The sequence below is a fragment of the Myxine glutinosa genome, chromosome 12 (assembly GCF_964187855.1).
Source record: "Myxine glutinosa chromosome 12, kmMyxGlut1.1, whole genome shotgun sequence".
In the NCBI taxonomy this organism is placed as follows: domain Eukaryota; kingdom Metazoa; phylum Chordata; class Myxini; order Myxiniformes; family Myxinidae; genus Myxine; species Myxine glutinosa.
Window position 1 is genome coordinate 37,275,177 of NC_136272.1, and position 26,892 is coordinate 37,302,068.

Here is a 26,892-nt window from a genome sequence, read left to right on the forward strand (position 1 = left end):
GGGTATAATACCAGTGTTTGCCAAAATCACTGTCAGAATGACACTAAAATCGAAATGCAAATTATACCATCCACTCCGCCCATCCCCGAACACCGAGCCCATTTCAATAGTGGCACAAACAGTCATGTCTTTCAATGTGGAAAAGGTGTCCTTTGCATGACATCAACTCATTTTCAACCCGTGCACCAGTACCATTCCCAAATTCATGTATTATGCTGTGAAGAAACTCACCGAGGCCCCTCTAATGATGTGGTCTCAAATACCTCAAGAAAAAAGGTCGTCGAGTGACCACACAACAAATATGGTAGGGACCTGGAGGTCAAATTAGATCGAAATACCTGTCCAAGGCACTCTAATGACAGGAAAATAATACCAAGGTACTGAATGTACTGTAGAACTCTCTCAAATCATAATTGGTGCAGTTATTAAAGGCTTCATACTACATTAATGCCATAAGTATTAAATTCTAGGCCGAACCTGAGATGTAGCTCAGCAATATGATAAATACAAGAAAATGTTTGAAACAGACCAATCTACAGAGAATACCATTACAGCAGGTGATGAACTGATAACGGCAATTGTAAAGGCACGTCGAGAGACTTGACAATCGCTGTGAATAAACAGACGGCACACATTAGTAGGAAAGCCTGGGGAACGATATGTAGGATCAGCAACAGCCCAACCAAAGCGAGACTTCATTACAATAAACCTGCAAAGCTGATCACACATCAGCTACTTCTAAATGGGAGCGGACCTCCCTGACAGATAAAGAAGCCAAATGCAATGCTGTGACCAATGGTGCAGAGGTACCGACATGATTCGGGGAAAAGCAAACCTTTCACAATGGGGGAAGTAGAACCAGTAACAACAACTTGAAGCCTGGTGCACCAAAGCAGCTTGGATTGATGATCTATGCAATGAGCTCAATAAACACTTTGGATCAGAAGCAAATAGCCGACTGGTTGCAATAATAATATAACAAGTGAAATAGTGCATGAATAATTGCCATACCTCAAGACAAGTGCTGAACAAGTGTCGTGGATATTTTGAAGCTAGGGGTAAGACCCATCTGCGGTGAAGACCATCAGACAGATCGTCTCTCTTTTTCTCTCCTCACTTACAAGTTAAGTTCCCAATCATCTGACCCAAGGTATTATCATATGAGTTCCCTTACAAGAACGTTCAGTGCGGGAGGAGGCTATTAGACGCATGAATGCCTGCACTATGTTTGCCAAACTTATGGTTATTTGTCCGTGCTCTGTCCTTTTTAAATGCTGAGTATCATGCAAGGAAGCAGCACGTGCCATTTTAGAGTCCTTGGTATGGCTTGGTTTCCGGGGTTCGAACCTCTGACCACCCTGACACAGAGTGGATGCTCTAACCATTACACCACCGAGTCTGTTATTGAAAGACAATTAATGAGGCTCAAAGAAACAATTACCCAAAGCCCATAAAATCTGTCATCCCTCTTCCCTTTCTGAACCCTTGTTTTTCTTCACCTATCTTCTGCTCCACACTTTTCCGTATCCTCCCATCCAGAATCCTCTCTCAGAGCTTCATCACATGACTTTATAAGTGTGGTGCCTCAGTACTTCCCTCCGATATCGCATATCTCCCTTCCTTTTCCATATTGTTAAAATTAGACCATTCTGCCATTCCTCCAGAATCTTACCCTCTCTCATAAACATATTGAACAACCTCTTTCTCCAACTGACTCCAGTCTCTCCCACTGCTATTAGTAGCTCTGCATGCACCTCATCAATGCCTGGAACTTTCCCCTTATTTATCCTCTTTAATACTATCGGCATCTTTGCCTCCGTAATCTCCACAACTACCATTGGTTCAGCAATTCCTTTAAATAGTGTTCCCAAGTGCAACAACCCTGCATTCTGTTGTCCTCATCTATCCTTAATCTTCTCTATCCTCTTCCAAACATCATTTTCACAGACTACCTTTGCTACTTCTTCTGTCTACCACACCTGGTGTCTATTCCTTGGTAGTATGCCCTTTCCCAATGTTCTTCCACACAAATCTTCTGCAAATCCCATAAACGCCTCTCTGTACTTCTTCCGCTCTTTGCCCAGACCCCTGGCTTTCTTGCAAAGTTCCTCATACTTCGCTTTCACCCTTATATTGTACTTCCACCACTTGTGACCCATGGTATTTGCTTCCCTCCTTTTCTGCATGAATGAAAATGAATGAATGATCGTTTTAAGGCCATTTTCCCCGCTAGAGCGGGGGTTAGCCTTGCGGGCCCCATGACAATCATGGTTCCCTGTTTGAGGCAATGTTTTTATGGCCGGATGCCCTTCCTGACGTCAACCCTTGGTCACGCTCTTACGATGCGCAGGGATACTGTGCACCTATTCTAAACCGGGGCACACACCGGGATAATTCATCCCAGCAAGCTGGTACTCAATTTGCCGACCTCGGAAGGATGACAGGCTGAGTCAACCCCCCTGGTGTTAATTCAGCGATCGACCGGGATTCGAACCCAGGATCCTAGGATCCCAAGCCAGCACCCTAACCGCTAAGCCAACACCAGGCTCATTCATTCCACTTCTGAAAGAATAAACCAGCTACAGCTAGACAGTTTCTCGCCACCAGGAAAACCAGAACTCAACCATCTATACCCCATGTTCCACATCTGCATCTGCCAACACACTCCACCTCAAACAGCTCCACCACTCCCACATGCACATTGAAGTCGCCTGCAATGCACAGCAACCCTCAACCTCAACCAGTCCCATTAACATCTGCAGTGCATCCCTGAACTTGTGTTTCTCTGCCTTAGCCCTTCAACCCAGATTAGTTTCACATTTTCACAGTATATTTCAGAAAGGATCTTCAATGATGTTCTTTGCTCAACAACTTACAGAGTTTTAGTCTCTGGGGCTTTTTGACCTCACCACCACCATGTCCTGGTAGACCAAATTACAATCCTGTCCTCAAGAGGCAAACACAGCCTCAACATCTTTTTTCTTTTTTACACCGTCTGACTCATGGAGGAGCTGAATCACAAATCAGACACACAAGCACACACCCAAACACACACACACACACACACACACACACACACACACACACACACACACACACATACACACACACACACACACACTGGACCTGATTTCAGACAAACATAGCTGCTGAGCTTGATGGAAGTGATGTAACTTCCCAGAGCACTCTAGGTACCGTACCAGCAACAGCGTTTCTATGATGTCATGTTTCTCTTCGCATTCAGCATAGCAATGAAGGAGAATTTGCCTCTTTTCCATGGATTGTGTTTGGCTGTGGCCTATCCTTTAAATTCTGAGCATCAAGGATGCAGCACATTCCATTTTTAGTCTTTGGTATGACTCTTGCAGGGTCAGAAATGAGCCACCCACTTACTGTACCAGATTCAAAAGGATGCTCTTCCCTTATTCCATTATCATATCACCATCAATCTTACACAGACTCCCGTTATTCCTTGGTGCTCTTCAGCTCCTAACAACATACAAGGCATTTGCAAAAAGCTCTATGGAGTATGTTTTTACAATAACTTGGGTCAGAGTACCAATATCTCATCGATAATTTTTCGGTGGAGTGCAGGTCAAAACTGAAGGTAATTTGCATAACCAAAGAGGATACTGAGACTCAAGGAGAGAAGCTCTCCTACCACTGGTAGATTTCAGGTCTCTTTTTCTGAATCTACCCTCGTGTTTTATCAACAATACTTTCACTCATTCATTTGCACAACTCAAACTCCGCTTGGTTAAACACACTCATCATCCAACCGACTCCTTCTTTATCTATCCAAATCTAGGTTGATAACTCCCCTTCGTTCCTTTGCCCCCATTTGTTTTTCCTACTAGTGGAATAATCTTCCGGCTTTCAGTTTAAGATTTCAGCTCATCATCACATTGTATTTAATCCCATGTTTAATTCTCAACTTTGTTACTCTCCCTAGTTTATTCTCATTCCATATCATGACCTTCGACTTGATCTTCTGTTCCTACAATCACTATTAATACTCCTTTGACCTCTGCCGTTCAGCTCTTCCATGAACCTAGATATCGGTATAAAAAATGCGCAGTGTGTTTGATTGAGCGAGAGGTTGTGGCTTCTTCATGAAAGAGCAGTGCTGGATTGTTTACCAAAACAACCCATACCATACGCTATTTACAGAGTGTCGGTGCTGCCGAAGCAGTTTCTTGGCAAGGTTTACACCGGGTGGTTTGCCATTGCCTTCCCGACGTTGATTTGTCCAGGCTCTATCCTTTGTAAATGCTGAGAATCAAGCAAGGAGGCCTGTTTGTTTGTGTACCTGTTTTATTTTTTAATATATTCTCGTACAACTTTGCCAAGGTTTGAACCACTACCCCACCAGGACCCATAGCAGACATTATAGCCATTACGCCACCGAGTTGTTTGCCAAAAGTGATAGATTATAGTGAAGGTTATGCATTATTTCATTCTTAATAGGGTCATGCATTATTTCAATGCAAACCAGTTGTGAAATATAAGCGGAAAGCCGAACAGTCGGATGAAAATCGTCGTAATGTCCTGCTATGAACAGTGTGCCCTGGGTTGTGAAAAGCTGTTTCTGCAGCACTGGGAGAGTGGTTACTCAGAAATTTAATAGAAATCCATGAGTGAAAGCTCTGGGGTATAAATGTCATGAAGTAAACAGTTGCGAATAAAAGATAAAATGAAATCCAGCCTCAAATTCACCACAAGGAAATAGGATTATGTTAAAATATAATAATGAAGCCAATTCATATGCTAATTTGCTTAATTTGGGTTAAAAACATTTAAATGATAATGTATGTTTATACTACTAACAGTAAAATGTGTTCATGTAGAAGCCATTTTTGGAACACTTCCAGAAACCTTGACACAGGCAATGAAGGGTGACATTTGAAAGGACAATCCTTTACACTTTGGGTGATTTATGGTCTGTGGCCCAGGCCAATTTCGATAAATCACTGCATTACGGTCAAATGGTTAAGGCACTGCATGGCCAAAGCATGTTCAACTGATGTAGCCTGGCCAGCATTACAACATAAGGTGTGCCATAATTGTGACGTAACCTGGCACTGACACTGCAGGCTCATGATAGAAAGGCTGACGACGGCATCATAAATTTTCATGGACAAGTTTTTGCCACAGAATATTGCTATGACACCTTCTGGAGGAAGGTAAGACAGCTGTGAGTCCTAACACATGAGATACTGACCTATAGGCTGGATCCTCATTGGATCACGCGGCCTCGGATGAGTGGCAGGACCTCATAGCTGCACTAAATACAGATAGAGTGAAAGATTTTCACATCGTAAAATTGGCAAACTACTGATGATTTATGATTATTGTAATTTACTCACTTGTAAGTTTCATCAACTACTAGTGACTGGTAAATGAAGTTGATTGACTTGCAGGGTAGTCTTGACTCTGGAGGTATGCACACTCCCCTCTAAGCTGCCTGAGTTTGAATATCTACCCAGCTATAAACTGTCATCCTGGTGTGACATTAAACCGGGTGTCCTGTCTGTCAGCATTAGTTGTTAGATGTCAACTATCCCATGGTGCCCTTTGCGAAGAGTACGCGAGGTATCGCCAATACACGAAGAGTACGCGAGGTATCGCCAATACACGAAGAGTACGCGGGGTATCGCAGTCCAATTTCCTGCGCTAATCTACAGGGGCCACTGCATCAGTGGCAAGCTGCACCCCCAGCAAATGATGAGCCATGTAGTGCATATGAATTAATAATAAGAAGAAAGTTAAGCCGATGAGAAAGCATAACATTGGGAAACGATCTACATTTGTTTGTTATACTTCCTTGTGTTACGGATTCGGCCCTTCCGTGGTGGTGGTTTTCATCCACGTGAAATATTTCTGGTTAGGTATTATTATTCTTATCGGGGTTGGAAGGAAACGGCGATTATTGTTGTTTAAAGGAAATGGTTATTGTGATTAAAAGGTTAAAGGCGCTCATGGTAAAAATGAAACAGGAAATCGGATCGTGCAACGGAAGAGGTCGAGCAAGTAAGAAGAGGTCGTGAGGCAAAGGTCGGGGAAGACGTGTGGCGAAGCTCCGTACCTAGCGTGGTCGAGCATACATCACGAGTGAACTTTGAGTCCTTGAAAGGAATATCGTGCGATAGGTGTTATCGCCGGAATATTGAGGAACCTGCATAGTCAGGTATCGGCATTGAGGTTCCGGAGAATCCTTGCCTAGAGGCTCCGGCTCGAGTGAGAGCCGTCCGCCATTCTGCCCCGCACGCTGTGTCCACCGAAGAAGGTTTTGGTACGTGGCAACTTTTCTCATCCTCCGGCCGTCTGCCGGGCATGCGTGTGAGCGAAAGCGGCATTTGAAGGTTACACGGCGGTTCGCTGATTGAACGGCGAACGTGTATGTCGGCGCGCATCTTTGGGGATTTTCCATTCTACCGCAAGTTTGCTGGGTGTTGGACCACGTGACTTCTGTGCCGCTTTGACCGCCTACGCCTCGATTGATCTTGATCGGACATTGTTCCCACGATCGCTGGAGCGAATCAACTTCGCCTTGGAGAGTTATAGAGACATTGGGGAGTGCCGTGAGTTTGAGATAAGTACTAGATAAGATGGTACCATCTTAAGATTTTGATTGCCTGGATTTGCTATCGTTATTGGTGATGTTATTCCTGTGTGATTTTTAATATATTATTGGTTTGTTTATAACCATGGGTGTGGTTTCCTTATTGATTTTGACACGGAATAATATATATTTTTCTGCCATGGTACTCCCGGGGTTCGGAGGTATACCAAGACCAGATGGTCGGGGAGGAGCACGTAACACTTGTAATGCCCCATCCAAAAGAAGGACGGAATAGCACACGATGAATGTGAGATTTTCAACATAAATGAGTACTATCTATCAACTTGAAGGACTCACCCACACTCGAGCGAATAATTTCGAAGTCAGCATTGTGGCCCACCAGATCATACTGGAGCAAGCTTGAAGAATTTTGAGGAATGTCCACAGATGTGTTGTTTCCCTTTTTCCAGGTGTACAATATCTCCGAGATTGGGTAGGCATCTGAAAGACAGAAAACAAAGCAGACCTGAAGAAATATGATAATGCTCATAATAATAAATAATATTGAGGAATAACATAATAATGTTTACAGAGTAATCAAATGAAGCATCCTTCATCATCTGCTCCGCTTTACCCGGTTTCCCTTTAAAGGAACAAGCTTGTAGCTGAGCTTCATAGATGCAACAAAACCCATGAAAAGGTAAATAAAGACAAAACATCCTGGCAGAAGAACGTGCCATATATACATCATATTAAATCGAATTCATGCGTTTAGCTTGACATGACCGTCATACATGGCCATGCATTGGCTGTCATAGCTTGCTTATATTTCAGGTGAACGTCAAAAACAACCATCATTGATGTTGTCTCTTTCAGTTCAATATGGAAGACATTCTTTCATCCCGTTCCATATTCAAGTAGAGCAGCACTCGGTAGTGTGCATACCTCTGCCAGGCTGAACAGTTCAAGTTTTGTATCCCACTGATAGGCCGGATCTGGATTCGGACTGAACTAATCAATATCTAATCGGCTTATTCTCATCACCTACCCAACTCATCCACTGAGTTTTGTCATAATCCGTCCACAACCGTTTGAAATATCGTGCTATATATCGTTTTTGGCCCCATCTCTCAATGGTGAAGAATCACTTAAAAATTTGAAAATCCTTGTATCTGGATCTCGATCTTCACTAACATCGAATTAGTTCGTCCGTGTCGCACACCCAACCGGTCCACCAAGTTTCAACCGATTCCGTTCATAACTTTTTGAGATATCCTGCACACAGACATACAGACAGTCAAACAGATCGGGATGAAAACATAACCTCCATCCACCCTCGATGGCAGAGATAAAATTAAAAAAAACAGCGTGGGTCTGCTCTAGTACTGCACATGGTACCAACCGCTGGGAACCGGCGACATGATATAGAAATGCCACAACATTGGAAGAAAGTGATCCCCTTTTGCATAGCGACGTTATAATAAAACAACGTTGTCAGACATGATGTTGTAGGAGAACCTACTATAGTTGATTGTAAAAATATTTTCATTCATTTACTCTTTGAACAATTTTCACTGAATTTGTTCTCTGTCAGCAACGCATTCCCCCATTAATACATTATGGCATTAATGGCACAAAGTCAATGGGATTATGAAGTTTGATTTACATTATTTCATTTTAAACGATATTTTACAGGAATGCATATGTGACATAAATAAGGGAAGTGCCTGCATATAGAGATATGCATGTGTATTTATATATTCGTGTGTGTGGTCACAAAGCAACCATGACATTCCCTTTGTGAACTCCCCCTCCCCCTCACCTTCCTCCCTTTTTTTATATATCTGTGCAGTGTCTGTCCTGTGTTGTGTTGTGTTGTCCTGTCTTGTCTTGTGTTGTCACTGAACTACTTTCTCAAACTTTTGTGAAATCGTACCAAACTTCTGGTATGCACATATCTCTCCCGTCGGTATGTCCTAAGGGTATTGTTTTTGAATTTTTTTCCAATTTTTTATTTTTATTTTTTGGAATTTTTTTTGGAATTTTTTTTTTCAACTTCAATTGTCTATACCTATCCTGCCTCCCCCCAGGCCCTCTGCCTCCCACACATCTCCCGATGTCCCTGCCCTCAAATGTTGTGTTTGTGTGCTTCCTCCCCTTCTCTCCCCATCTTGTCGACCGCTCCCCTTTTTATATACTTTGTTTGCTTGTTTGATTTGTTTGTTTGATAAATGTTAGCTCTTTCACGAGCCTCGACTCTATACAAAAAAAAAAAAAAAAAAAATGTTTTGCCATTTACATAGAGTTATAAGATTCTACGTCTAGACTGTTGACTTGATTTCACAAGATCACTGTGTGAGTACATCACTTTGCAGGTTGGTCATTTGGTAGTTACCAAAGCACATTACTGATGAGAGGCATTCAAATAGTTATAAGACTAGGGTAGTTATTGACATCCTAGAGCTGTAAAGTAAGTCAGGCCACTTAATGCCACTAATGTCAGGCCACATTTGTGATAAAATAAATCCATGTATACCGAATGGGCACCTCTATCTGTTGACAATGACCCTTGGTCAGGAATGCTGGCAGATGCAACTGACCCACAAACTGCTCTGGCTGAGGCATAAATGATTGAGGATTGCTGCAATTAGTTCGCCAAAATATCCATAAAACTTGGAATTTATGAAGGCAGCGCTTTCTTGATAATCCACAAACACTTTTGCATGTGAATGGTCTCAGCAAGATAGCTGTGCAGAAATCTCAGCGTTCACAGTAGGAAGCAATGGCTGGCATCATGTAACAATCTTCTCAAACTGTTTAACACAAATCCAGCTGATTTTATCGCTCATCTGATAACTGCTGTTGAAATGTGGCGTCAGCACTAGGATCCTGAATCCAAATTGTATTTTTGTATACAAGGATCATGGAAGAGTGAGGTGGCAGGAGGTAGACGGCAAGGCAACACACTAAGAGTGGGGCAGTAGGAATCAACAAAGGCATGAACAAACATATGGAGACAAATGAGGAAAGGAAACATAGCAACTCAAAAATAGATGGGAACAGGTAGGGGAGGGTTAACGAGGATAGAAAATATAATGGATAGGGATGGAGTATGGCCCGAGGTTGTGATGTACCGTAAAGTCAGGTGACTTTAAACACTTGTTACAAGGTTCATTCGGATGATTTTTTTTCCCGCAGAAATGTATTGTAGCTTTTTTTTTTAAACTCCTAAATAGTTCAAATGCGCAGGGGGGCACCAATTAGGGTAAGACTTTGAATATCATCACTTGGTAGGTGTTCAAACACACCCCAAGCACGAAGTGACTTTGAACGCCTGAATATCATAAAAATAACCATCAACCCCTAATCTGATGATCATCAAGTTGGGGTGTTGGAAAGGACACACCCTGGAGGGGATTTAAAGCCAGTAATACCACACATTTATTTTGTTTAAATTCTTCAAAATTATTTTTGACAACTTCTAAAAGTGTTCAATTTCACCACACTTTACGGTACTGCTAACCGTATCCCTTGGATGGAAGTATGGAATTGCATAGACTGAGTGAGGAAGGACATTCCACACTGAGATAAAAAAGGAAAAAGCAGTATAGATGAGAGGTGTGCCAAAATTATAGGAGTTTCACATGGAAAGGGTTGCTGGAAGAATGTGTGGAATCTAGAGGGACCGAAGGAGAACAGAAGGAGCAAAATCTAAAGAGCGGTGGTAGAAAACAAACAGAGAGACTACCTACCAACCTGTCTGTGAGGCATAAAAAAATGCTGTGTTTCCGGTAACCTAAACTACCCCAAAAATTCCTGCAACACAGAAATTTGACCCTGGCATTGTTGTTTTTTATATACCACAGTGATTTCATTCGCTTCCGGAATCGGTGACTCTTTAAGAAACTGAATCTGACACGGAAAAAACAGAATGTAATAAATTACAGGAAAAAGTCAAGATTATGTCGAATTACAAATGGAACATTCAATAAACTGTCTGATTTGTGGGCAGTATTCTCCACGGATTTAATTCCCACAGCGTACTTACAAAATGTATTTAAAAAAAAAAAATACACCACAGTTCGATGCACAAGGAATACCGTCTATACCGTCTATACCATCTATACCGTCTATAAGGTCTCCACACAGAGTGCAAGCACCGTCAATGGTCTGTCCGCGTTGATTACAGCTGCTTCAGGTGAACGTTGCTGTGAATCCCTATCTTGATTGCTGGTACTAAATATTGAATATATTTCATCTAACAATCTCCGGGGAACCCATTCAAAGTGAAATACAATTTAAAAGTCACCCACTTTGTAGAAAAGTCGGCGAAAATATTCCCTGAAATGATTATTTCTGGCGAAAATAAAATGTCGGTCATCACATGTGCATGTGTGCATCTTTGGAGAAATTTGGAGAGATTATAGAGGTGCAAAGTTTTTTGGTTTTTCAAGATGGCGCCCGTACCACATGACATATAATGTCATAATTATCATTAAAAAAATTATATAGGAGGAGGCAGGTGCTCCGATGGTGGAAATTTAGTGGAAATTGGAGCAATTGGAAATACATACAAACTGTTGCGGTTTTGAGTTTGTACAATAAAGGTTAAATTTCCCCTCATAGTTAGTCACACAACAACACGTAGCCTCGCGATAGTTCAGTTATTTCTTAGTATGTGTAAGAATAGTCCTTTTCCTGTGTTATTTTTGCGTTGAGTAGAATAATGAGAGTAGGTCCTTCATTGCCTTATGCCGTCTCTATTGCCTTATGCCGCCTTACGTCTCCTTATGCTGCCTTACGCCTCCTTATGCCGCCTTTGGCTTTTTGGCGCAAATTAACACGAGGCAGGCCTCGCAAATCGAGGCAAGACCGAAGGAGGGCGGAGGAGAAGCTGACGGTGGGCGTGAGCTGCCAACCAGGGCTTGAAGGGAGTGGCTGCGGCACTGCGTCACAGAGCCTGGTTGGAACATTCGAGAGGGCTAAGGGGGTTGGCAATATAACCCGTTGCGCGAAGCCCCCAACCTCAGTTATGAGATGGGTGATGAGCTTAATGAGTTACAAGTTATGAGATGGGTGATGAGCTTGATGAGTTACAAGTTATGAGATGGGTGATGAGCTTGATGAGTTACAAGTTGTGAGAAGGGCATGCGCTGGGTGTTGAGCTTGAGTAGTTATGGGCAGAGGCGCTTGTGAGCAAGTTACGAGTTCTGAGAGAAGACGCGCATGAACTAAGCTATAAGCGCTTACGAATTAAGCGCCCGGTTGAGCTTGAGGCCGAGCCTCTATTGGGTTACGCGAGTGATAGCGCGCCGGCAACTAAACGCGCTGTGGAAAACCGCCAGCCGTGCGAGAAACGCGTACATTTCCCTCCCACCTGCCTGCTCTGCCCTTTGTTCGAGAGACGCGCTGCAAGGATCCCTTCCACCGCCTGCTTGCCTTCATCGCGGGACGTGCTGTGACCGTGGAGAGCCACACCGGGCGAAGCCGTTCCTGGACGACCGTCCAGCGAGGAACATCATCCTACCTTCATTTCCCCTTTGTGAGTGTGATTGGGCCCATGTCTGGGATTTTCATAAGACTGATTAAGACTGCTCTGTGTCTCTGTGCTTCTACCGACTTGTACATAATAGTAATTAAACCTGTGTTCTTCCTTTATTCGACCGTCTCGTCTTTTCCATCATTGACTAAGCGTGGTACGAATAGAACCACTCAAATCGGGTTCCAATACTAGAAAACTGCATGGCACACGTGGTACGCAATCCGCTCGGTGTACTCAAATTACACGTGGCTCGTGCGAGGCTTGATTCCCCACTTCTGCGGCGGCGCAGGTATTTAGGTACGTGCGAGAATTGTCCCGAAACCCTACCTTGCGTTTGCCCGGGAGGGGCGCTTCAAGTCTCTCGGTTGCGCCGGCCCAGAAAGAACAAGGGGCTTAATCTCCCCTTGGTAAGGGCAGGAAGGGCGGCGAAAACCGTAACAATACATTGGACGGACAGACAAACACTGTTCCAGACAGCATTGTCCTCACAGGCTATGTCATACCCCATTCATATATATGCCCTAAAAATCCCTACCTTCCCCATTCATTGAGGAGCATGTTACTGGAAGCACAGCATTCTTTTGGCATGATGGGAGAGAAGCAAGTACTGTACATTTGTTTCTTTGTGAGAGATGCCTCTGGTGTTGAGATCTTTGGATTCCACAGCATTCAGGAGACACATTTGTGAAAGACTAGTTCATAAGGTATTCTTTAGTTATATAGGCAAGGGCCTTATAGGCTTAAAGACGATCCAGTTTATGAATCCGAGGAAATTAATGAGGCAGGGAATCCCCGGACTCCTATGAAGCACCCGCTTCCTATTGGAGATGGATACCCTCTCCCTCTGGTAGTTTCAGTAAAACACTTTACTCTGGTAGTTCCACCTGTACAGTGCAAAATTTGGCTGACAGGATGGCCGAAAAATACGCACACTCGCCTCTAAGCTGTCTAGCATGGGTTTGAATGCCGACCAAGCTATAAACTGTCATCCTTGTGTTTGACAGGTAGGGTGATTCATCAATGCGTGTGCTGTCCCTCTGATGGACTTTAGACGTTCTTCCAGCATTCGTTGGTGGACATTAAAGATCCTATGGTGTCCTTTGCGAAGAATAGACAAGCTATCGCCGGTATCATGGCTAAATTCCAAATTCCTGCCCTAACCAGCAGAGGGCATTGCATCAGCATATGCTACCACGTAGTCATCTCCACAGCTGAATTGCACTCGTATTATCCTCTCCCACCAGAACCAAGTGGCGCTATATGGTTCACATCGCGGTTGATGACAAACAAACATCTACCTACCATGTTTTTGGGTTTTATTATATCAATAATATGGAGTCAATTTTGAATAGGGAAACATGATTTTCTAGACGGGAGCACAGAGAGATTATGAATGTATACGAGGTGGACTTGTAGTAAAACACTGATGTGGGGTACTCCAACCACAACTGAGAGAGGAGATAAGAGGCTTATGTTGAAAGCTATACACTGACTGTGTGAGTGGAGGTACAGTGCATTCAGAAAGTCTTCAGACCCCTTCACTTTTTTCACATTTTGTTATGTTGCAGCCTTATGCTGAAATCGTATAAATTCATTTTTTCCCTCATCAATCTACACTCAATACCGCATAATGACAAAGAGAAAACAGGATTTTAGAAAGTTTTGCAAATTTATTAAAAAGAAAAAACTGAAATATCACATTTACATAAGTATTCAGACCCTTTTCCATGACACTTGAAATTTAGCTCAGGTGCCTCTCATTTCTCTTGATCATCTTTGAGATGTTTCTACACCTTGATTGGAGTCCACCTGTGGTAAATTCAATTGATTGGACATGATTTGGAAAGGCACACACCTGTCTATATAAGGTCCCACAGCTGACAATGCATATCAGAGCAAAAACCAAGCCATGAGGTCGAAGGAACTGCCTGCAGAGCTCAGAGACAGGATTGTGTCGAGGCACAGATCTGGGGAAGCCTTCAAAAAAAATTCTGCTGCATTGAAGGTTCCCAAGAGCACAGTGGCCTCCATAATTATTAAATGCAAGAAGTTTGGAACAACCAGGTCTCTTCCTAGAGCTGGCCGCCCGGCCAAACTGAGCAATCGGGGGAGAAGGGCCTTGGTAAGAGAGGTGACCAAGAATCCGATGGTCACTCTGGCTGAGCTCCAGAGATCCTGTGTGGAGATGGGAGAAACTTCCAGAAGGACAACCATCACTGCAACACCCCACCGATCTGGGCTTTATGGCAGAGTTGCCAGACGGAAACCTCTCCTCAGTGAAAGACACATGAAAGCCCGCTTGGAGTTTGCAAAAAAGCACCTAAAGGACTCTCAGACTGTGAGAAACAAGATTCTGTGGTCTGATGAAACCAAGATTGAACTGTTTGGCCTCAATTCTAAGCATCATGTCTGGAGGAAACCAGGCACCGCTCATCACCTGCCCAATACCATCCAAACGGTGAAGCATGGTGGTGGCAGCATCATGCTGTGGGGGTGTTTTTCAGCAGCAGCGACTGGTCAGGGTTGAGGGAACAATGAACGGAGCAAAGTACAGAGATATCCGTAATGAAAACCTGAAACAGAGCGCCCAGGACCTCAGACTGGGCCGAAGGTTCACCTTCCAACAGGACAATGACCCTAAGCACACAGCCAAGACAACGCAAATGTGGCTTAGGGACAACTCTGTGAAGGTCCTTGAGTGGCCCAGCCAGGGCCCTGCCTTGAACCCAATCGAACATCTCTGGAGAGACCTGAAAATGGCTGTCCACCGACGGTCCCCATCCAACCTGACATAGCTTGAGAGGATCTGCAGAGAAGAATGGCAGAAAATCCCCAAATCCAGGCGTGCAAGGCTTGTCGCGTCATACCCAAGAAGACTCGAGGCTGTAATCGCTGCCAAAGGTACTTCAACTAAGTACTGAGTTAAGGGTTTGAATACTTATGTCAATGTGATATTTCAGTTTTTTACTTTTAAAAAATTTGTCCCAATAGCAACTTCTCCACTTAGGAAATGCACAAAATGAGATCCCATTCGGTGTCGGGGTGGGTAGACTCTAGGTGCATCGAGGCTCCATCTTGGACAATGCACTAACCTCCCTTCTTTAAGCTGGGTTTGTCTTATCACTACCTGTGCATTAGAAGTGCATTGCATGGACTGCCATTCATGAGTGTGGCTTCAATAAGGTTGACCATACCCAAGCCACATACAGCAACAACAACAACAACAACAACATGCATTTTAAGGCCATTTTCCATGCTAGAGCGGGGGTTAGCCTTGCGGTCCCCATGACAATCTTCTCCATCTTGCCCTATTTTCTGCATCTCTCCTTGTTAACCCCCTTGCCCGCATTTCTTCTTCCACCATCTTTAGCCAAGTCTTTCTCGGTCTTCCCCATCCTCTACTTCCTTCTACATTCATTTCCATCACTCTTCTCAACCAGTCACTTTCATCCTTCCTCAACACATGACCAAACCATCTCAACCTGTTCCTCTTCACATCATCAATCACAGGCTCTATTCCCATCATTTTTCGCAATTCATTATTTGTCTTCCTCTCTCTCAACGGTACTCCGCACATCCATCGAATCATTCGCATTTCCACCCTTTCCAACCTTCGTTGCTGCTCTACGTTCATTACCCATGTCTCGCTCCCATAAATCATAACACTTCTCACACATGCAGCATACACCTTTCCCTTCAGCTTCAACGACACTCCCCACCTCATCAGCACGCCACTCAGTTCCCGAAACTTCTTCCATGCACATCTCACTCTAGCAACCGTTGCCGAGTCTGATCCACCTTCTCCATTCAGCATGTCTCCGAGGTAGAAAAATGTTTTCACACCTTCCAGCTTCACGCCGTCTCCAAGATCCAACTCAACATTTCCTCCATCTGCAGCTCCCTCTGTGCACACCTTACATTTGAATGTAGCTGCCACACTGGTTAAAATGACCCTCTCAGACCACTACATTTTTGATGAACCCACTCAGACAAATTGCATCACCACTTCTTTCAACTTTGGTGATATATGAAATGGGGTGCTAGCGACAATCGCAAATTCTTCCATGTGGGATGGAACTTTGTCCTTCGTCTTGAAGCAGTATCGCTTACCCTTGAATTTGAAAGAAGATGTGCTGTCTGATCCAGTGAACGCATGGAAGAGGGCCATGGCTTTACACGTTGTCACTCCCAAGCTTGAGGCGATGGTGTTGAGGAAGATCATTTTGGTTGCTTTTTCTGCTTTCAATGAAATCCAGATTTCTGCCGATGGGTTCACAGCAATGATGTGGTGGAAATTACTTTAAAAGCATTATGACAACATCAGTGTCCCCAGTATGAACCATCGCAAGTGAGGAATATTTGAGGGCATGAAGGAGATGTACCAGGACACAAGTTTCTGCCTCCTTGCGATCGCATGGTCCCATAGGAGGACCATTCCCTGCAGTGAGGACTTGATCATCTGAAGTGATATAGACACATTTGTCATCTTGGAACTGTACTTGCATACGTTTTGTTGACTGGAATGAGAACAGTTCCTTCTTGTTTTCTGCATTTACCAAAAAAATTATGGCATTTTCCCGGGACTTTGGCACGACCAGACATGCGTTGGCGGGTACCCGTTCCTCGTTTTCCCCTTGTGGCCCCTTTTATTCTCATTGTGCGATACTAATCCCAGACATTATCCACTCTTGCTGCTCTTTTCAAGTCATGCTGGCTCCTTAGGCAGAAAACCTTGGTGAAATATTCATCGAATGACTTTCCTTGGACGGTTGTACCAGGAAGAGCGTGGATCAGTGCTCCACAATCGATAACGATGACCCCATAAACACCCGGTGCCACCAGCTCCTCATCTACTGTTGGGTCGGTAGTTGCACTGGCTTCCATAATGCATGGCAATAAATCTGACTTACAATAGGAGTTGAGAGATCCTTCAGAAGACAGTGCAGGTGGAGATGATGAAGATTTGTGGTGGAAAAATTCCTCCAGCTTTCCACCTCGGCTCTCAAGCACAACAGATGCATACAACTCTGCATGTTGTTTGAAGTGCTGTATTTTCCTCTTAAGTGCTGTCTTCGTTTGAGTTTTCTGCTCATGGAACAGGAACAAGTTGTTTTTATTGATCGACGCTGTCAGAAGTACGTTATTCAAGCCAAACACATCTTTCCTAAAATTGTCATATTGCTCTTGTCCCCTAGATTCTAGAATACAGACAGAGTAGTCTAGTAGGAAGACTAGGTCCCCCTGCACCCCCCGGAGATATACTTCTAATCAGTGTTTCTAGATTGGAAAAAATGTGTAGAAAATGACTAGCTATGGCCCCAAGCTGAAAAAATGTCCCACATACCATTTTTATGCAAATTACTGCTGCAAATTTTATGCAAAATTATGCAAATTTTATGCAAATTTTTGATGAGGAGTAGAGTTGAGGGGTCTTTGAGGGCTTCATCGAGGTGCTCTCGGTTGCAAGACTGGGTCATTCTGAGAAGCACAGCAGGGTCAGAGATCATGATGTTCTCCTCCTCAGTGAATCTCTCCATCAACAGCCTCTCCATTGCCTCACACACTGTTTTGAGGCAAAAGAGGGACTTTGCGTAGGCCTTTCCACTGAGAACACCTTTGAGAGATCCACTTGTTACTAGTTGTGCCTCAAAGAGAATCTCTGCATATCCAGAACCACGCATCTTGTGTCCAGTGAGCATCCCGATGTAGTTCATGGATGTGTGGAAGGGTCCAATCGTTACTACATGACTAGCAAATTCATTTGGCCAGCGCCAGATGATGGGAAGGGCTTTCATGCAGACACCCAGATCAAATGTATTCAGGACCCATCTCTGACCCACCTCAGCAGTTGCTGCCTCGGAACGCTTCAGTAGCTCACGAACAACTGCGTTGTCTGTGATCGGTTGGTGGATAGGCGTGCAGTAGTCGACTGTTGATTTGCTGGGTGGGGGAGAACCAGTTGCAGAGGTGAAACCCCCTAGCCCAGGCACAGGCTGCAGGCCATTGCCATGCCATGCAGGCACCAGGCACAGACCGATCACAGACAACGCAGTTGTTCGTGAGCTACTGAAGCGTTCCGAGGCAGCAACTGCTGAGGTGGGTCAGAGATGGGTCCTGAATACATTTGATCTGGGTGTCTGCATGAAAGCCCTTCCCATCATCTGGCGCTGGCCAAATGAATTTGCTAGTCATGTAGTAACGATTGGACCCTTCCACACATCCATGAACTACATCGGGATGCTCACTGGACACAAGATGCGTGGTTCTGGATATGCAGAGATTCTCTTTGAGGCACAACTAGTAACAAGTGGATCTCTCAAAGGTGTTCTCAGTGGAAAGGCCTACGCAAAGTCCCTCTTTTGCCTCAAAACAGTGTGTGAGGCAATGGAGAGGCTGTTGATGGAGAGATTCACTGAGGAGGAGAACATCATGATCTCTGACCCTGCTGTGCTTCTCAGAATGACCCAGTCTTGCAACCGAGAGCACCTCGATGAAGCCCTCAAAGACCCCTCAACTCTACTCCTCATCAAAAATTTGCATAAAATTTGCATAATTTTGCATAAAATTTGCAGCAGTAATTTGCATAAAAATGGTATGTGGGACATTTTTTCAGCTTGGGGCCATAGCTAGTCATTTTCTACACATTTTTTCCAATCTAGAAACACTGATTAGAAGTATATCTCCGGGGGGTGCAGGGGGACCTAGTCTTCCTACTAGACTAGAGGTGGCAGCGGACTCGGTGATACACTCTTTGTTGTCTAACGTGACCAGATCCACACTGTTCTTTTCAAAGGGATTCCCTGTGCTTAGCAGGACATCCAACAGGTCTGCGACGTGGCACCGAAAACGGTGCTGAGATGCACCTCTTTCCTCTTGATCTCTTCATCATCATCAGCATCGTCATTTGCGTCAGTAAATTGTTCAACAACGCGGCTAATCTCTGGACCAGTCACAATCCAGCGTTCTAACATGGCAGGGAGACCAATCACGCCACCAACTCCTTTTACTCTTTTGTTGACCTGCTCATGGCGTGATCAATTGGTATGGATGAGAACCGACGATTGCTTCTAGTTATCGTCCAATGCCCCGCTTCAAACTCCTCCTGGATGATAGCCGGAAGAGCTTCTAGGTCTCTGATAAGGACAGGAACCCACCGAACATAATTCTGGTGATCTGTGGCAAAGAATAGGGGTACAAGCTTTCAGAGAGTAGCGACCATGAGTTTGAACTTGCGCTCCCGATGTGACCGTATGAACATGAATATGAATTGTTGGTACTTGTGAATGAGTAGCCAGAATTGCACTGTTGGTTTCCCCCTGTAAGCCACTGAGACCCAATCCTCAAAGGTCATCTCGATTCCACAGTCCTCATAGGCTCGTTTCAGAAGGCTGTCGAGCACCACAACGGTAACTTGGTGAGCATATCGTGTTCTTATTGGATCGGATGCTTTCCAAAATGATTTGGCTGCTGCCTCTGTCTTAGTAATTCTGGCTTCTGTCAGGGCTTCTGGCCATCCAGACTCATGCACGAGATCTCCTATCGTGGCCCACAAAGCCATTTCGAAATGGAGCCCTCCCAGCATCACCAGAAACTTGTCTTCTCCAAAGATTTCAGGGAAGGTCCATTGCATTTTCTTCGCGATGTCGTAAAGTGGTTGGTCCACTACCAATACTGGAGGTTGTTGTGGGTTGAGGTACTCAGTTGTTTTTTCACTAGGTCCATTCCATATCAAATCATTCCTGGTGTAGCTGCATTCTCATGGAATAGTGGTAGGAGGGCTTCAATGCATTTCTCTGATGGTCCAACAGTATCTGATCGACAAGCATGGTCTGAAGACCACATGATCGGAGTGACTTTCTCTGTCTCCAATTCCACGTGCCGGTTGGCATGTACCACAGTCATCCATGCCTGTTCATGATGTTCCTCCTTATGGAATGAACTCATGGACAGTGGCTGCACATCTTTTACCAGAGGTTGGGTGAGAAGATTTCAGCCTACAGATGGTACAAACGTGTATGACGGAGGCAGGATGGGTCCACTGGTGCCTTATTCTTGCACCCAGGAGTCCATTTGTATAGGTTCTTGGCCAGGTCATGGATCTGTGACCCAAATTAAAAAGCCAGGCTGATTGATATGAAAATAGTCATAAAATAACATGTTTTTTAATGGACCCTGATACCGTCAGCACGGTGGCCTCTAGAGGCAAAATACTTAGCAATGAGGTTGTTACTCTTCATCACAAAGCTGCTGATATCAAATATGTTCAGATTGGATCATTCGTTCAAAAGTTAGAACAGTTTGAACTTGTCACATTCCTCTCACGGTGGGGTCAGGCACCCCCATGCCCCCAAGTGCCCCAATGGGGGCTGATCGTTGTCCACTCAGACCAAAATTGTTATTCAGATCCCAACCTTCAAGGTGATACCAAAAAGTAAACTTTTGCATCAACTTGAAATGACTGACTGTCCAGGCACCCCACTATATCCCTCAATGGTGAAGAATCACTTTTTAAAACTTCTCTGATCCAGATCCAGATTAGAATCTTCCAGATTCAACCTCTCCACCAAATCTCCTCCGAATCTGTCCACACCTTTTCACATATCCTTTTCACAGACCGACAGACAAAGACAGACAGGGGTGAAAACATAACCTCCATCCACCTTCCAGTGGTGGAGGTAAAGAGATTCCATCACGTTTATTTAAGAGATCAAATGCTAGTCATCGTGGAAGAACCAAATTATTATTTTAAAATCATTTTACATGCAATATTTATTTGGCATCATGAATATTGAATCTCATTTCTGATCTGTGGTTGTTCGTTATAAGGCTTATGGGCACCTCATATTTTAGCCATACACCTCATATTTAATTCTCATAAAATTTCGGCTCGTACAATCCCATTTATCTCTTCATTTGCCTCTCAGCTTATCTCCCTCCATCCTCTCGCTTCCATATACAAACCCCGCTTTGAATTCTAATTGTCTTCTTCTTTCTTCACCCTTCATCAATGCATTTCTGAATATGGTGGTGGTGCCAGCATCTTAATGCAGGAAGGTTTAATTTGTAATGCAGAAATGAAAAATAATATTGATTGACTTTTCTTCTTAAAGTGCTGCCCCCTTGAGGTGATGTTACTTCGACAATTCTTTCAGGTACGAATTTTCAAGTGTTGATGGTCATGATAAAAACAAGTGCCAACTTTAGAATGGTGTAGATCTTGTAAAGTAATCTGTAAGTGATGGTGTTCATGGAGGACATTTAGGTCTTTGAAAACACTGATGGCAGAGAAGTGATCTTAACACACTCATGCTTATTATGGTGGTGGAGCTGGTAAGTAGGAAGATGAACATAAGTAGTAGTATGGTGAGGATGTTGTATGTGGACAATCTGGCTGTTGTGGTGGAGAGGAGGCAGGAGATGCAGGAAGTACTGGGGGATTGGAAGGAGGCATTTGGGAAGTATGAGCTGTGGATGAGTATGGAGAAGATGGAGGTGATGTGGGTTGGACAGCAGAGGAAATAAATGAATATCAGGTTAGAAGGGAAGGAGATCAGACAAGAGAATAGGTTTGAGTATCTGGGGCGAACAGTGACTGTGGATGGTAAGTCAGAGACAGAGGTGCGAAGGAGAATCAGGTGCGAATGTGTGGAGGGTGGAGGGAGTAATGGCAGACAGATAGATATCAAGGAGATTGAAAGGGAAGGTTCTGATGTCATGCGTAATACCGACCTACATTTACGGTTTAGAGACAGTGGCACTGGTAGAGACAACAAGAGACTGCAGGTTTGCGATAACAACTGGGTCAGGAGGTCTGCAGGGGTGAAGAGGGTGGATAGAAGGAGGATGGATGAACTGAGGGAGGAGATTAGTGTACAGATGAGCTTGACGAGGAGATTCGTGATATGCTGCCTGAGATGAGCTGGACATTGGTGCGGATGGGGGGGAGAGAGAATGGCAAAGAGACCGGATATGTTGAAGGAGCAAGGACTGAGGAAAAGAGGAGGACCACGGTTGAGATGGGAGGATTGCGTGAAGGTGGGGGTGGTTGTGGGGAAGGTGGAGGTGGTTGGAGAATGGAGAGATTTGGCTGAGGACAGAGGGGAGTGTAGGAGTAAAGTGGGAAAGGCAGGGCAAACGATTGGTGCCATTGGACCTCACCCTCTATAAAGGGAAGGGGAGGAGAGGAAGATGATGGCTATTTGACGACACCATTAATTCATGTAGCAACCATCTACCAAAGCGGTAAATGTGTAGGTATTAAAGGGAAGTGGTCGTTACTCCAAATCAAATATACAGTTATAATTTAATAATTCTCACTCCCGAATAGTACATTGTTGGACATTGTTGGACATCTCTCTGAAAAGACCGACTGGAAAACCCTCCCATCTACTTTCTCAACAATTCTCTCCAAGAAGTTCTGTCGCTCAAGCTTTTGGGTCTCACTATCTGCCATGATCTTTCTTGGGAAAACCACATTTCCAAGCTGGCCACCAAAGCCAGTCGCCGACTGGGCATCCTCCGTCGTGCGAAGTCCTTCCTTGGCACACCTGAGCTCCTCACCACATACAAGGCTTTCATCCGCAGCTCAATGGAATACTGCTCTCCCCTCTGGGCTGGTGCTCCTGCCTCACACCGAGCTCGGCTTCACGCTGTTGAAACCAAAGCTTTCAGAATCATTGGAATCTCCTGCGATGAAGCTAACTCCGAGGGCCTTTCACTCACTCACCGTAGGCAGGTTGGTGGTCTTTCTGTCTTCTACCGACTCCTCTCCGGCCTTGCTCCCCCAGCTCTCTCTGTGCTGTGTCCCCCAAATGTTCCTACAGGTCGCACAAGATCTGCCAGCAACCCTCTTATGGTTAAACTGCCAAAATCTAGGCTCTCTGCTCACCTTCACTCTTTCATTCCCCTTTTCTCCCGCCTCTGGAACAAACTCCCCCACTCCCTTCAATCCCACTCCTCCCTCCAGGTCTTTGAAACAGCTGTTCACCACCATCTCTTATCTTCCCCCATCAAAAACCTTGATCTGTTCTACCCCCACTAATTCACCCCAGATACACTTTTTTGAAATTCCAACTTCTTTCCAGGAAGTCCTTGCACAGTGTCCATATGTTTTATACCTCTCCCACCTCCCCCCAAGCCCTCTCCCTCCTACAGATCTCTCGATGTCCCTGCTCTCAAATGTTGTGTTTGTGTCCTTCCCCCTCTCTCCCCATCTTGTCTACCGCTCCCCTTATTTTGTGTTTTATGTGTCGGTTTGACTTTTTGTGTGATTAATGTTATCTCTTTCATGAGCCTCGATCTTGTATACAAAAAAAAACAAAGAAAAAACTGCAGGCATATACAGAGAAGAAAGAAAGCTTAACATTAACAATATGAGTTAGGACTAACTCGGCTATCCCCTGGTTTTTATTTATTTATTTAAATTCCTTTAAACCCTAACACAGCAGGTGTTAGTCATCAAAGGTGATCATCAGTAAGAGGAGTCGAAAAGTTGTCAATATGTTCAGTCAAACACAACATGTGGACTATAGCAGGTGGAGGCAGGAAGATATTACCAGTCCCATCCCCAAGGTGTCATTTGGCTTTTAACCAACTTGGACCAGCAGTTTGATGATTTGTTAATTTTTCTAAGACTAGCTTAGCTTCCAGAAGCCTCGAATACAAATACTTAACACCTCCACCTTCAGCTGGATTTGAGCCCATCACAAATACTTCATTGCTAATATAGTGTTTTCATCAATGGGAAACTACTGTGCCCACAAAGTTGATGCCCTGAAAATAAAGCTGTCAACCTTAGAAAAAAGAAAGTATAATTGTTTATCCCAGCAAAAGAAAGTAAGGTTTTACAAAATGTTGGCCTTTGAGATTGTACTCTGATTAAATATGAAATTATTCACATCATGTGAGCATAAATTCACCACATTGCAATGAGGCTTGATGAAGAGTATATATTTAATAATGGCTAAAATGCCATGTTGGTTGGCAACCATTGTGGGGATGGTGGAGAGAGGTGTGGAGAGAGAGGAGGTGGGGAGAGAGAGAAGTGGAGAGAGAGAGAAGAGGGAAAGAGAGGATGTGGGGAGAGAGAGAGGATGTGGAGAGAGAGAATAGGAGGGTGGGAGAGAGAGTAAGAGGGGGACGAGGGGGAGAAGTTTTCCTCTGTATCCATTCTGTCCACCCCATCACCCTTGCCCCCCACATCCATTGTTTGTCAAAATCTCCCTTCATTTTTTTTTCAAAAATGCAACTGGCATTTTAAGAAGAAGCTCAATATATAATACGATATTGGACAGCAAATTGATATCAGGAAAAATAATATTGTTGCGGATCTCGAGCCCGTCGACGTACTGAGGGGGGGGGTTAAGCCCTGCTCCCCCTCGAGCTTCGAGTCCACGAGGCCGCCCCCATGCTATACTCGTGGAGGACGGATTGCTGGGCAATTCCAGCCACCGAACCCACAGCTAACGCGTGGAAGGGTTTCCGGTAACAACCCGAGTACCTTCAACACACGCTGAAGCGAGGACGGGGGCTGAACCTCACACGAGTCACGTGGTATGGTACGCCCGAGCGGTTTGTGCGTGGCGTGACTCATGCCGTTAATCACTACGAACCTGATCGAGCGGTTTTAACTCATGCAATGCGAGGCCAATGGTGAAGGGACGAAAACGGCCAAGTTGGAAAGAAACCACAGATTTATTCACAAATGTACACTGGTGATAGAAAAGGGACACAGAGGAGAATCTTAACCACCTTACTTACGTTCCCCAGACAAGGGCCCTCAGAGTCGTTCGGGGAAGGGGAGGAAAAGGGGGACACGCAAAAAGCGCGGCCGCTTGGTGCAGTTTGCCCTGGACGGCTCGTTGGGCGTTTCCTCCCCGAGGATGTTCACGGCAGGGACGTCGACCTCAGTCGTGCACGAACAGGAATCCACGCAGCGTGTCCCAAAGCCAACGAGGCAAAGCGCACATGCAGGGAGTCCAGGCAGAGGTCGTCAGAGTCCAGGGAGCACGTTCAGAATCCCGGGACAGAAAGTCTATATTAGGGAGTCCAGGCAGGGAGATCGTCGGGCCAGAGAGAGAGAGAGAGTTCGGGGGTCCGGGCCGGGTTTTATATTCCCCGGAGTCCCACCAGAATGTTCCACGGGCCTCCACTGGCTGCAAGGGGTCACGTGTCGTGGCAGCCCTTCATCAGTCAATCCCCTTAGCTCTCATTATAAAAAAAAAATAACCACCTTTAGAGGCCATTTTTCCCCGCAAAGCGGGGGTTGGCCTTTTTCGGGAACCGTGGTTGTTGTTGTTTTTCGGTCCCCTTTTTGAAGCAATGTTTTACGGCCAGATGCCCTTCCTGACGCCAACCCTTTTTGCCGCCTTTAACGACAAACAGGGAATTACCAGTGAACTGGTACTCAATTAGCCGACCTCGGAAGGATGACAGGCTGAGTCAACCCCCCTGCGTTAATTCAGCGATCGACCGGGATTCGAACCCAGGATCCTAGGATCCTAAGCCGGCACCCTAGCCGCTAGCCCAACACCAGGGCCGTTAGCCCAACAACATCTCATTGGCCGCCGTTATTGGCCACTCCCCTTTAGCTCCCGTTGGCTGTTTGCTGCTTACCAGCCACGCCCTCCAGCTCCTCCTTCGGGCCTGCCCGACTTGTCCTAGGCCCACCACATGGCATTCCAGGCTCCAATGAGGCCTAGCCTTACTCTATCTGCCTCAACGCATACTAACACTGGGAAGGAGACTATACTTCACATTTAATAAGAAATAACTGACTAAGCGAGGCTACATGTTGTGGTGCTAATAACTAAAGGGGGGTTGCCTTTATTCCAAAAACCACAACAATATCATTATTGTTGCTGTTATATGACTTATTGGTTGTCGTTTAAGATTTTTTAAGGTAAATGCTATTTTCTTCAATACGAAGTGGATAGGTGTGCCAGATTCACAGTAGTATTGCAGAATGAAGTTGCTCAAAACAATAATTGGTCATTCATGTGAAGCTGCATTTCATAAAGGATGATTAGAACTCGAATTCTGCTAAAATAATGATGATAAAATAAATGATGATAAGGAATCCCAACCATTGCGGTTAAACTATACCCCAGGCAATGAATTTTCTCAACCAAATGTTGTTGTTTTTGTGTTGCCCCAGTCAGTTCTGGTTGAACAGACCAGCGGCACATGAGCGACCCAGAAATCCCTTACATCCAAGATATTGTGCTCTTGCCAACGTGAAGCCAGGACCGCTCAGTCTTCCATGATATGATTGATTGTGTCTGGAGCGGCCTGGCAGTGGCTACAGGTGTCATCAACCAAATGTTGAGGAGGAAGGTGTAAGGAAGATGAAGCACCGTGTTGGGTGTAAGTCCTTATTCCATCTTGCTTTGAAGACCATGGCTCACACCTGAACTGTCGCTTCACCTTTTTTCACATGGCGGTTAGCATAGCTCTCTCAACATTTTCTTGGAGAAAATAGATTGTTCTGATTTTTCTGTCTTAAAATAAAACTTATGTCATGAGAAGCTCATGATAAAGAGAGCCTTCATTTGTGTGACATGTTAAAGGATGCCGGAATATAGCTGGGAACATTCCTCTCACTGATTTGTCTCATATGACTTTTCGCCACCACTCTTGTAGGTTGGGTTAGGATGGGGACTGCTCATGCTAAGGATGATTGGATTAATTCTGCCGTTGCCAAAGACCATAATCTCTCCAATTCTTCTATCCCTGCACTCTTTCTACCGCTCCCCAACATCCTCCTTCACCATGATCATTGATCATCCTT

At 44.7% G+C, this 26,892-nt stretch overlaps 1 protein-coding gene across 1 annotated transcript in view; it reads right to left on the reverse strand.

Moving 5' to 3' along the window:
- Positions 1 to 26,892, reverse strand: part of LOC137414886 (gamma-aminobutyric acid receptor subunit alpha-6) — a 229,103-nt gene that overhangs the window by 114,639 nt on the left and 87,572 nt on the right. Inside the window, exon 7 of the mRNA XM_078766254.1 lies at positions 6,920 to 7,063. Within this exon, the coding sequence (XP_078622380.1) occupies positions 6,920 to 7,063 (144 nt within the window). The remainder of the gene's footprint in view (positions 1 to 6,919; positions 7,064 to 26,892) is intronic.